Source organism: Danio rerio, chromosome 18, assembly GCF_049306965.1.
Source record: "Danio rerio strain Tuebingen ecotype United States chromosome 18, GRCz12tu, whole genome shotgun sequence".
NCBI classification, from domain to species: Eukaryota; Metazoa; Chordata; class Actinopteri; order Cypriniformes; family Danionidae; genus Danio; species Danio rerio.
In genome coordinates, this window is record NC_133193.1 from 17134289 (window position 1) to 17147763 (window position 13475).

General features: G+C 34.5%; 1 protein-coding gene across 1 annotated transcript; it reads left to right on the forward strand.

The window, feature by feature from the left end:
* The first annotated feature begins 2854 nt into the window (after positions 1-2854).
* chs4 (chitin synthase 4) lies at positions 2855-12725 on the forward strand. The gene is made up of 20 exons (XM_017352058.4): positions 2855-2913; positions 3034-3087; positions 3795-3930; positions 4018-4206; positions 4283-5292; positions 5913-6002; positions 6080-6232; positions 6313-6487; positions 7010-7141; positions 7226-7367; positions 7936-8136; positions 8377-8661; positions 9208-9387; positions 10640-11018; positions 11144-11169; positions 11269-11348; positions 11795-11905; positions 12002-12219; positions 12312-12384; positions 12484-12725. The coding sequence occupies exons 1-20, from the start codon at positions 2891-2893 to the stop codon at positions 12577-12579; spliced, it is 3753 nt and encodes a 1250-aa protein (XP_017207547.2). The 5' UTR covers positions 2855-2890; the 3' UTR covers positions 12580-12725.
* Positions 12726-13475: the final 750 nt, after the last annotated feature.

A 13475-nucleotide genomic window follows, 5' to 3' on the forward strand; every position in this document is an offset into this window, starting at 1 on the left:
TATATCAAATCTTAGAGACTTTCTAAGAGAGCTTTTTTCTTCCATTCACCTTTTCTCTTCTCTTTTTAGCATTGCTAGCTTCAGAATGTGCTGCTCTACTGCCACCTTCCAGGTTTATTTCACTGTAATGTTGTTCTACAGGATATACACTTACTGTCATAATGGAAAGAACTTTTCAACGTGAACATTTTTGGAAAAATTTACTATTAGCTTGAGTAGCACCAGAAGGTTAAAATCATCAATGTTTACAGTTTAGCTAATTTGAGCTTAAGATTAAATAGCTTACAACAGGAAATATGATTTTTGATTAAATTACTTTTTAAAGTATACTCTTTTAAGTGACCTTTATTCACCATTTGTCGCTATTTTATTCTGAGAACTACTCCTAAAAGCTTATTTGTGCCATAGTGGGTATTTCTCTTTTGCTAACTTCTCTCTACAAAACTGGGGGCTGGAATTCATTCATTTCCCCTTGGCTTAGTCCCTTTATTCGCCAGGGGTTGCCAAAGTGGTATGAACCACCAACTCATCCAGCATATGTTTTACACAGCGGATGCCCTTCCAGCCTCAACCCAGTACTGGGAAACATCCACACTCATTCATACACATACTCTACAACCAATTTAGTTTATTCAATTCACCTACATGTCTGACTGTGGGGGAAACTGGAGCACCTGGAGGAAACCCACACAGAAATGGCAACTAACTCAGTGGGGACCTGAACCAGCGACCTTCTTGCTGTGAGGTAAGTACTAACCACTGAGCCAACTTTTTTTGACTTAGCTCAGATTAAAGAAAAATCATGAAAAGTCTTCTTTATCTTGGTTCTTTTAATGAACTGGAGAGGTTGATTTAAATCAGTCTGATGAATCCCACACTTAAGTCAGGTAATCAGTCAGAATTAAATTACTCATTTTAACATATTTCAGTTTTAAACTTTATTAAAGTTTTAAATGCTTTTGCTGTGTTTCAAGGTTGACGGAGAAATATATCTTTATCAAGTTAAGTAAGCAGTTACATAATTTGACGCCAAATACTTTTAAATAATCAGTTTCCTTGATGTCAATGTGAAGATTTACTAGAAACACATACTCTAGATCATAAATTATATATGACTCAGTTTTTTTTTTTCCTTGTATATCTTACGTAGTTACAATGCTACCTGAGTACCATTAGAGAAAACTTGAATGTCTCTGTATAGTGTAACATTGCATATTTTCTTCTTTAGAATCATTCAATCATTTTCTTTTCAGCTTAGACCCTTTATTAATCGGGGGTCGCCACAGCGGAATGAACCACCAACTTATCCAGCTTATGTTTTATGCAACAGATGCCCTTCCAGCCACAACCCAACACTGTGAAACACCTATACATTCCTGTTCACACACATACAGTTGCAATCAGAATTATTAAACCCTCTTGAATTTTTTTTTTATATTCCCAAATATAAGACATTTTCACAGTATGTCTGAAAATATTTTTTCCTCTGGAGAAAGTCTTATTTGCTTTTTTTTTTGGCTAGAATAAAAGCAGTTTTTAATTTTTTTAAAAACATTTTAAGGTCAATAATATTAGCCCCTTTAAGCTATTATAAATAACTTGCTTAATAACCCTAACCTGCCTAGTTAACCTAATTAAACTAGTTAAGCCTTTGAATGTCACTTTAAGCTGTATAGAAATGTCATGGAAAATATCTAGTGAAATCTTATTTACTGTCATCATGGCAAAGATAAAATAAATGAGTGATTAGTAATTATTAAAACTATTATGTTTAGAAATGTGTTGAAAAAAAAATCTTCGCTCTTTTAAACAGAAATTGGGGAAAGAATAAACGGGGGATGGGGGGGGGGGGGGCTTGGGGGCTAACGATTCAGGAGGTTTAATAATTCTGATTGCAGCTGTACACTATGGCCAATTTAGCTCATTCAACTTACCTATAGAGCATGTCTTTGCACTAAAAAAACAGAAACCAAAGCACCCGGTGGAAACCCACACAAACACCAGAAGAACATGCAAACTCCACACAGAAATGGTAACTGACTTAGCCAGGGCTCGAAACCATCACCTTCTATTGTGCTACCCACTGCGCCACCGTGACACCCTTCAATAAAATCATGTGATTTAAATTAATTAACTAACCAGAAGGAATTGCTCACAACAGCGTGTAGTGCAGCATTTCTTAATCCTGATCCTCGCACCACACCTCACTGCAGTTTGTATATTTCTCATTTCACAGATGTTTGTTCTAATTCCACAAGTACCCTGTAAATTGGACTCCACAAGATATTCTGCTTTGATTTCAGTTTAAACTGATGATATATGTTTTAATCAGAATGGCATATTAGTGTGATATGTGAATTTATATAGTATTTATTTACAGTAGCATAATATGGCACACTCCGTGCTTCTCTAACATGCTGCAGGCATTGCTGTTATGCAAATCCGTGAATGAACATTCTGAAATAAAATGTCCTGTTTGTGCTAAAGTAGACGACAATGAAGGAACTAGGAAACAAAATTATTCTATAGGCACCTGTCAATCAGAACACAGATCATACACGGCACTCTTCTATTCAACTCGTTACATAAATCAGCACTGTTAAATAACAGAAATGTGCAAAATATGCAGATCAGTGGGGCACAAGGATCCGGACTGAGACATAACTAGTGAGTCATTTTTTTAAAAGAATTTGAGAATCACTTTTTAAACTTGAAAGCTGTCTTAATGTAATGAGGAAATATGTACTGAGTATGTAGTATGTAGCTAATTATAGCATCATTTTACCAGCCATGTTAAATAATTGCTGTGATGCTGTAATCCCTCCCCCTTAGTTTAAAAGACTCTGATCACAGATGCTGAACGGCATTTTACTGATCTTCAAACATCAACATGGAGCCGAGTCCTGATCTCAAGTACTTTCATTCTTTTTTCCACAATACCTTAATTTAAAAATGAGTTATTAAAAATGTTAATTTATTATGCATATATAGAGAGAACATTTACACATTTAAATTATTTTTTCTCTAAAACAGGTTATGGGATGTAGAAAAAGAAGAAAATAAGCAAAATGAGAAGGAACAACAACAGTAAGTTTTTTATTATATAACATATTTTATACATATACTGTTAAAGTCAGAATTATTAGCCCCCCTGTTTATTTTTTTCCTCAATTTTTGTTTAACGGAAAGATTTTTTTAAAACATTTCTAAATAGTTTTAATGACTAATTTCTAATAACTGATTTATTTATTTTTCTTTGCTATGAAGGCAGTAAATAATATTTAACAAGATATGGGTTAATTAGGTTGGTTAGACTGGCTAGGGTAATTAGGTAAATCATTGTCTAATGATGGTTTGTTCTGTAGACTATCAAAAGAAAATATAGTTTAAGGGGTAAAACAATATTGATGGTTTAAAAAAAATTAAAACAGCTTTTATTCTAGCCCAAATAATACAAATAAGACTTTCTCCAGAAGAAAAAATATTATCGTAAATACTGTGAAAATTTCCATGCTCTGTTGTATATAATTTAAGAAATATTTCAAATAAAAAGGGGGTTATAATTCTGACTTCAACTATATATATATATATATATATATATATATATATATATATATATATATATATATATATATATATATATATATATATATATATATATATATATATATATATATATATATATATATACTTTACACATTTTTAATCACTTTACCCATTTTAACTTCATTTAGAAAAAAAAAATATTATTTACAAATTTATTTTATAATAATATTTTTTTTTTCCCCAAAAAGGAAATTTTGGGATACATGCAGAGAAGTACCAATCATCCAAGATGATCAAATTCCGAGAAACCGAACGCACTGTCTAAAATGGTTCGCATGTACTGTTGTTGGCATGATTGTCTTCATCCTTGCACTTCTCAGCAAAGTGAGCTGCTTTATTAATCAGTGTCTTGTCTATTCAATAACATTTAAAAACTCTGTCAGATTGAACATTTTCATTTTGTTTTTACAGACATCATTTCTGCTTTTGATAACATTTGGCAACAATCAAACGGTCATTATTCACTCAGACCAAAAACCGACTGCTCTACTTGCCATTGGGTTTGTTCTGGTCGGGCCAAGTTTTCTACTTCTGCTAAAAGGCACATGGAAGTTCATTTTCAAGAACTCAACCATGCCATCTAAAAAAACATGTTTATGGGTAAGCAAATACAATGCTCCACCTAAACCTAATTGTTTGAGCCATAACGTTTCTGACCCTGTCTTTTCCTCCATAGGTCCTTTGTGTTGAAATCCTGGTAGCATTGGGAGCTGCAGTTCTTACAATTGTAGCCATGCCACACTTTGACATTGTCACTAATGTGATGATCCTAAACAGTGTGAGCATCCTATCTGCAATTTTCCAGGTGATTGCTGACTGTCGGGCCAAAGAAAGAAAGCGTTTTATACTGCTTCCGCTTTTATCTATTGTCTTCATAGTCCTGGGTTATGTGCTGTTTGTAGTCAATTATCTGGCATTTGAAAGTTCTCTTCTTATACCAATTTTACTTGCCATCTTTGGAACCATCTGTGTTTCTGTGAACTGGTGGGAAAACTACAGCGCGCTTTTCACCATCCTGTCCCTAAATGAGATTCCCAAAGACATAGCGAAGTCCAGTAATGCAGTGAACATCATCTCCAGTTTGACAAGAATCCTGATTACTTCAGCTGTGATTGGAGTTTATGTTGCTCTAATAGGTGATGGCTGGAAATCAGTCAAAATCGTCTTTGAAACGGTTGTCATTGCATTGGTTGTTATCCAGACTCTATCCTCAGCCTTGTGTCGCTGGTTTGTGGTTGTGGCTTGCAAAATGCACGCTTTGCGACGTAGCTTTGTTATGCCCATGTACTTGGCTTCAATCGTAGTTTTGGCAGTGTTTTTGTCTCCACTTGTAATCACATTCCCAGTGTCTAATAACACTATAAGCTACCTAGTGGGCAATCCAGTGCCCCTATCCAGTACAGAATGGGTAGAGTTGTTGCTGATCGATACCATAGAAACGTTACTCACCAGGGACATTGTAGTAAACATGAAAATAGTGGGACTGGTCTGTTTGGGCTGTTCTGCTCTCTGCTGGTGGCTGGGACTTGTGCTCAGCACAGTTTACATCTGGTTCCTGAAGATCCATCGAATTGAAAGGACCAAAGATCTGTTTGTGCAACGCATGTATGAAGGAGCGTTTCTGGAGCAGTCCTTGATGCTGAACACCCGTTTTGAAATCAGAAAGAAAATCAAGGAAAAAAAGCAGTAAGTGTTTTGACTTCTTTAATATGCTCATGGAGATTTTGTCTTTATTTATACTTAACATGAATTGACTTTTACTATGATTTGCTATGACTATGAGCTCTATATAATACGGTTGGCTCTAATATGAATATTTAGTTATTAGTATTTAACACATTCTTTATCACTTTTCCTAAATCAAAGCTTTTTACAGAGTAAATGTGTTTACAAATTGCAAATGAGATCTCTTAAATGTTTCCTAAAGACGTCAATGAGATTAAAAGGGAGTATAGATTGCTTAAGCTTACAAAAAGACCATTGTAATCTCACATGCATCTCACATGCCAAAGCCTGCCAAAAAACAAACTCAGATATGTCAATATGGATTCAAACATCTCACCAAGCTCTCCCAAATCCATTTATGTCATCGCACACCGGGCGTTGGCAGCATTAACCTATTATTTCATGTAAAAAATGGTCTCATTTGATTCTAATTTTACATCAACAAGTTGTTAATTACCTTTAAGTACTTAGAGAACTTCCTTATGCCTCTAAGCTATAAAAGAGCAGCCTCAGAACAATGTAGAATATCTTTGGATTCCTTAATATTATGTCACTTCATATGTGTTTATTGTACTCCTCAGTGAAAAAGAAACCATCCGAGTGTTTCTCTGTGCGACAATGTGGCATGAAACCTATGATGAAATGATGAAGATAATCATCTCTATGTTCAGGTAAAAATATACTAAACTGACTCAACTTAACCCATCTAAATTTAGGTTTAATTTCAATGTTTTTCTTTTGTTTTCAGGATGGATAAATATAGGCCCAAAACCGAACAAAAAAGCGATGTTGAGTTTGAATTTCACATTTATGTTGACGACGCTTTCAAGGATGTCAAAGAGGAGCGGCATACAAATGAATATGTTGAAATTCTTGTGGACGTGATAAAAGAAGTTTACCTGTATGTATCCTCCTTTGATTTATGTGTTCTGAAAATGTATGTGCTAAACAAATAATCTACTTTTAATTTTTATTAATCAGCAATTTTAGTGAAGAGGATTCAAGTGTGTTCAAGAATCAACAACCGTTACCAAGCCAGAAGATCATAAGCACTCCTTTTGGAGGTCGGCTGGAATACACTCTTCCTAAAGGCAATGTGATGATTGTTAACCTCAAAGACAAGAAGCTTATCCGTCACAAAAAAAGATGGTCTCAGGTATGATTCATAAAAGCAGCTAAATTTAGAAATCAAAATTTTTATTAGCGACACCAGTGGCTGATCTGTGAACTGCAGCCAGCAACTAAATGCATGCTGTGCAACCTATACACAATCTAATGCCTTTCTTTGCATGGCACTATGAGACTATACATGACTCTTTTAGTATAACCCTGAACATTATATTATTTTAATATACTTTGACATTGAAATCAAGATGGAGGAATTAATTAAAAACCTAGAATCTCTGTGATAGTGTAATTTTTAGGATGTAGTTACAAGTTGAGAAAGGACATCAGCGCCAGAGTAATTCAATCTACTATGGTGACCCCTGATACGGGACTGAAAATGAATGAATGAATGAATGAATGAATGAATGAATGAACGAGTTACAAGATGTTTCCACAATTGTAATACAAAGCAATTAAAGCTCGAAAACTATTTCATTTAAAAATCTGCTACAGGCATTTTGTTCCCAGTTTTTTTTTAACAAAGAGGCTAACTAATTGTTTATGTTTCCAGATAATGTATTTGTATTACATTCTTGGCTGGAGACTTCACAAAAAGTACTACGAAAAGTTTGAGGCAGGTGAAGATCTTGACTGCCTTAAAGTAGCAGGTGAACAAACGGAATCGCTTAAAGAGAAACTGAAGGTTAGTAGAACAACTTTATTGGCTTTAACTTCTAGCGTTTTGGCTGGGCTCTGAATCTCTAACTGTGTATCACATGCTCCTTAGAGAGAAAGGGAGAACACGTATATCCTGGCTCTGGATGGGGATACTGATTTCCAGCCGTCTGCAGTCATGCTGTTAATTGACAGACTTAAACTCTACCCAGATGTTGGAGCCGCCTGTGGCAGGATTCATCCAACAGGCACAGGTTGGATATTAAGTATACAGTAGACTACTCTCTAAACTCATTACTGCATCCTGTACAGTTTAGCTCCAACACACCTGTCTGGAGATTTCAAACATGTTTCAAGTTAGACTGTTACTTAGCTAGTAGTGGGATTTTGTGTATAGTAGGAGCTAACCTATGCCAAAAAGTGGCACTAAATAAAGCTGGATTGGACACTCTTGTTATAAAACATTGTTATGGAGCAGGTGGACATCTCTAATCTTGAAGGGCCACTATCCTGCAGAGTTGATCTCCATCTCTAATCAAACACACCTGGAAATTATAACCCATGTCATCAAGATTGTTTAAAAAATTATAAACAGACGTGTTAATCAGAGAGCTAAACCTCAAGAGACAGTGGCAGTCGGGGACCAAAGCTGTCCACCCCTTTTAAATGGGCTACATTAAGCATTGTCTATGATCTATAGATACAAGATCCTCTACTCTACATACAGATAAAAGATCCATTCTGAAGGTGCTCTGACTAGTTATGCATTATGTGTTAAAAAGGTTATACACCGACTAATATAATTCCTCTTTTTACTTGAAGGACCGATGGTGTGGTATCAGAAGTTTGAGTATGCTGTAGGCCACTGGCTTCAAAAGACTGCGGAGCATGTTCTCGGCTGTGTTCTGTGCAGTCCTGGATGTTTTAGTCTTTTCAGAGGAGCTGCACTCATGGATGACAACGTCATGAAGAGATACACAACCAGGGCCAGTGAAGCCAGCCATTATGTCCAGTATGATCAAGGTAATTTCTTGACAAATAATATAAGTTCAATCTAAACCAAATGTGGTCAACTCTAGTTCTATAAGGCCACTGTCTCATGCTGCCTAATCAAACACCTGAAAAATAAAATCCATTTCTTCAAGATTTCTTACATGCAGATTTACTTGATTAGAGATGCAGCTCTGAAGGATAGTGAACATTCATGACCAGAGTTGCTCAAACCTGACCTAGACTAAACTAATCTCTTTGGTGTAATGTCAGGTGAGGACCGCTGGTTGTGCACTCTACTGCTGCAGCAGGGCTGGAGAGTGGAGTACAATGCAGCATCTGATGCCTACACCAATGCTCCACAAGATTTTAAAGAGTTCTACAACCAACGCAGGCGCTGGGGACCTTCTACCATGGCCAACACTATTGACCTCCTGGGCTCAGGACAACTAACTGCTGAGAGGAACAGCTCTATTTCAAAACTTTATATATTGTACCAGGTTTTGAGCATGGGAGCTTCAATCTTGGGGCCTGCTACTGTCTGTCTCATGATATCAGGTAATCAATACATTTTTTCTTGTCAATAAATTGGATTTGTTGTGCCATTATAGTGTACCTCCCTGCCCCAAGAGGGATTTAAAAATTCCCGTTTCACACCAGGGAATTCAACATGTTAACAACGATTTAAAATTACAAAGCAGACTATAGTGTCAGTTGCTAGCATGTTTCTTAAGGCCAGGATGTGAGGTTTACCCGCTTATGTTACAATGATACCCCTAAACCTTGAACTAGCTAGTGTATCTAGTGCAACTCTTAAGACAAGGATAGTCAAGTTTACCAGTCCAATTTTTTTCCCACCACTGACATGGGATGTAGGCATGCTAACAATGAGTCTAAACAGGAGTCTAACTTGAGTAGAAGTGAAGGGATTACAACAGTGTAATGACCCAGCATTTCAGTCTTTTCAGAGAATTTAAACATGATGCATCTTGAGGTCAGGGTTGTGAGATACATTAACAACTTTTACTAAGTAGCCTCTGTTACAATAACAATTAAAGGTTTCTGCTGTAACATCTGTCTAAATGTGCTTTGTATATTTTGCAGGAGGCTTTGTGTTTGTCTTCAAAATGAGTGAAAACGATGCCCTTATCTTGGCGATAGTGCCCCCTGCTATCTACCTCATCCTGTGCTTCAAACTGAAATCTGATACGCAGCTTACAATTGCAGCAATCATGAGCATTATGTATGCATTTCTCATGACAGGATCGATTCTCTCTATTATTGGTAATGTATCTTAATGTATCTTAATGTATTAGTAAACTGTATCTTAAATGCAATTTTGAACATTTAGAGACCCCATGTTTCAAGTGTTGAGACTAGCCTTCAAAATATGTAAGGTGAATGCACTCTTTTGTTGATGAAACACTGGGCAGATTTTTGAACAGCATTGCTGGGCATAAGAAAATTATGTTAGAAAACCATGTCAGACATGGAATAGCTAATTAGAGCAATGGCAAATACAATATTGTTGCTCGTTCTTAAAAGAAAAGTAACCAAGCAACTTTAATTGCCTGGGCAAATTGCTCAAAAAGTTACCATATCTATCATCAGCAAAAAGCTAATATTATTTTTACTTGCAAGGATGTATTAAATTGCTCAATAGTGCCAGTCAACTTTTACATTATTAAGTAAAGTAAATGTAAGTCAAGTCAAGTAAATGAAGTTCAACATTTTACTATTTAAACCCCCCTGAAGTAGTTCAGAACTGGCTCACCAGGGGGCACACCAAACACCAATTCCTCTGACGTTTGTGTGGTGACCATACAGACACAAAAAGAGTAAATAAATAAAAACCACACAAACCAACCACAGCATAAACAAACATAACAATGTTCATAAATCAACCCATAGATCTACTATGAATAAGTACCCAGAATGCACAAGGGCTGGGTAAAAATCTCTCATGTTTTAATACTATATACGTCATAATATACTGCCGTTTCTGTAGTTTATATGTAATGTTATGACCACATGCCCACATGTAAAGGACTATTACTTTTTTTTACATTTTAAAGCATATACTTAGAAACTTACCCATGATCATATTTTAAAAATCAATTGCAGGTTTATATATATATATATATATATATATATATATATATATATATATATATATATATATATATATATATATATATATATATATATATATATATATAACTTTCTCACAACGCTGCTATTCATGTTTTTGTTTGTATTTCTGTAATGATACAAATTATAAAACAGTATTACCATATACATTGTATTTTGTGACATATATATTTTTATTTTGTCCATACAATAAATATTGTCATATTGCAAAGTCCTACAATGTCCCCCGTAATCCAATACAATGTCAATACAATATAAATCTCATCATTGACTCTTACTTAAATACTTAAATCTTTAGGTCTCTAAATATTCATGTTTAGAATTGGCTAAACAACCGATGAAAAACACCTCTAACCTAAATCTCTTTTCATCTTAACTTTCATAGGTGATTTAGTGCTGCAAGATACTTTTCTGACCCCTAGTGGTCTGTTTCTCATCGGCATGGTCGTATTGTACCTCATCACGGCAGGTTTGCACCCTAAGGAGTTTTCACTGATCATCTATGGATTGCTTTACTTCATCTGCATTCCCAGTGGCTATCTGCTATTAGCCATTTACTCTATTGTCAACATGAACAATGTCTCGTGGGGGACTCGTGAGTCCGGCGGCCAGGCGAAGACTTCTGCAGTAAACAGTCTCAAGAAGAAGTTTTTGAACGCCACATGCTGCAAATGCCCATGCTTGGAATATGAAGATGAAACGAGGAGGGAGGTAACTCAAGTTGAAGACAAACCTGAAGGGGAAAATATCTCGGAAATACTAAGGTATAAACATGTCCACTGTTATTATTATTATTACAGTATTTTTATGTATTTTTTTAAAAAGTAAAAGATTAAAATAATTACCCTGAGATTACTGCTACTAATGATAATGTATTCTTACAATGTAGTGAAAACACCCAAATCATTCCTCAAAGTAAGTATGACTTTCACATGTATTATTGTTCATAATGTGATATTTTAGGCAATATAATTAATAGAAATCAAATCATCATTAAATCTGTCATATGTATAGATCGAAAACCTTGGATTCACAGTTTGCAGCCAAAATTTGGTTTTTCCTTGAGGAGTGAATCCGCATGTGAACTTTCTGAGGTAAGACAAATTTATTTATAATTTTTAGTAAGCTTGTTTTTTTTAATATTAAAAACACAAAATTAATGGATAGAATGAATGAAAATTACCAGCTTCAATGTTTATCTCTGTCTATGTCATGCTTTTATTCCCCCGTAAAATTCTTATTTGCTATAACTAGTTTAATTGCTTTAAATAAAAGTACCTGCAAAATGAATTTTCTTGACTCATTTAAAAAATGCTTTAGCTTAAACCCTGGTCCTTTGCACTTTGAGAGTCAAAGAACATAATAACAATAAAAACAATAAAATAAACAATAAAAAATGATTACCAATGAGGTCTTATTAAGCGGAAGGACCAGTCTGTGCAAGAAACTAACATTATTATATTTAGTGAATTAATTGCTGATGTAAATTTATTCAACCCAGTATCCTCTGGTTTGATATTATACATTTTTTGTATCACAGGAAGAATTAATTTTTTGGAAGGAAATGCAGAAAAAATATCTACATCCTCTTGAGGAGAAACCAGAACAACTAGCAATAATCGCTAATGATCTAAGAGAACTTCGTAATAAGGTAAGCCTCGTTATTCCAAAAATAGTGTAGTCTACTCTGCTTGCTCTGAAACGGTAAAGATTTACCCTCATGTTGTTTTTGTCTTTTTAAATACAGGTTACATTTGTCTATTTCTTCTGCAATGCACTTTGGCTAGTGGCAACGTTCTTCCTTCAAGCTATTGGCGGTGCAGTCACTATAAAGATCCCAAAAATCTACCCCAATGGGACTCGATCTCCAACAGAAACGTTGTCCCTTGATCCAATTGCACTGATGTTTCTTCTTGGCTTTGCAGCACTGCTGATAATACAGTTTATTGCAATGCTTTACCACAGGTAACTTGACTTATATATGCGTAAGATAACATAAAGAGTTATATTTCTATTTTTATATGCAAGTATTGATGCAATATGTCGTTTTGTTTCAGAATTTACACTTTTATCCATTTTGTGGCGTATGCTGATACTGAAATTAAAGCCCATAGAAAGCAGTCACAACAGGTAAGCCAAGCACAATGAATTTAGCCATTTTTAATGGTCAGCTTTTCATCATTGTTGGTTCTTTTTAAATTGACTGTGTTCACATTTTTTTTTTGATAGGTTGTAAAGTTCATGGACCATCATGAGACTTTTGAAGGTGACACACCAATTTCAACAAAACGCAAATCTTTTATATCGGATGGATTTTTTACCTGATACTAATGTTGCGCAATTATAATTGTGTGAATATTTATTTAATTTATAAACCTAAATGTTTTGCATGTTGTAATGTAACATATGTTGGTCAAGACATTGTATATGTATTTATTAATTACATAATATACCTGTTTATTGTCAAGTTTAATGTTATTATAATTAGTATTTAATTAGTAATAATTAATTTAATATAGTTATTATTGAATGTCATGTAAGTGGTGTATGAAGTTACAAAATAGTCAATACATTTTTTGCATTTTTTCCACATTATTATTTAATATATTTCCATGTTTCTTTATTTAAAGTTAATTAACAATTAATTGACAGTTATATGAAAATATATACAATGCTTCATTTTAGATCCGTTCATAAGTTGTGTAGCATATATTTAAATATATTATTATAATCTTTTTTGGTTGTAAAATTTCTTAATGTGATTCATGTTGTAACCCAAAAAATTAATCATAAAAGTAAAAACAACATCTGTTCCATCACCGATACAACACACATACTGTACATTTTCCCTCGGCTTAGTTTCTTTATTCATCAGGGGTCGCCACAGTGGAATGAACAGCCAACTTATCCAGCATATGTTTTACACAGCGGATGCCCTTCCAGCTGCAACCCAGTACTGAAAACACCCATAGACACTCAATCATACATATACTACGGCAAATCAGTTTATTCAATTCACCTATATCACATATCTTTCACTGTAAAAAATGCAGGGTTCCACACAATTCATTTTTGTTGTCCCAACACAAATTGATTAAGTTAACTTAACACTTTTACCAAATTTATGTGGATTGAACATAAAAAAATTTTGTTGTCCCAATGAAATCTAAAGAATTTTGTTGTTTCAGCTTATTTTAATTTGAAGTAGTTTGAACGAGCAA

Bases quoted from the DNA above. Each gene is read 5' to 3' on its own strand.
- chs4 (XM_017352058.4), top strand. From the start codon at position 2,891: ATGGAGCCGAGTCCTGATCTCAA. The intron at 5,293-5,912 runs GTAAGTGTTTTG...TGTACTCCTCAG, and splicing joins AAAATCAAGGAAAAAAAGCA to TGAAAAAGAAACCATCCGAG. The intron at 11,019-11,143 runs GTATAAACATGT...CTTACAATGTAG, and splicing joins AATATCTCGGAAATACTAAG to TGAAAACACCCAAATCATTC.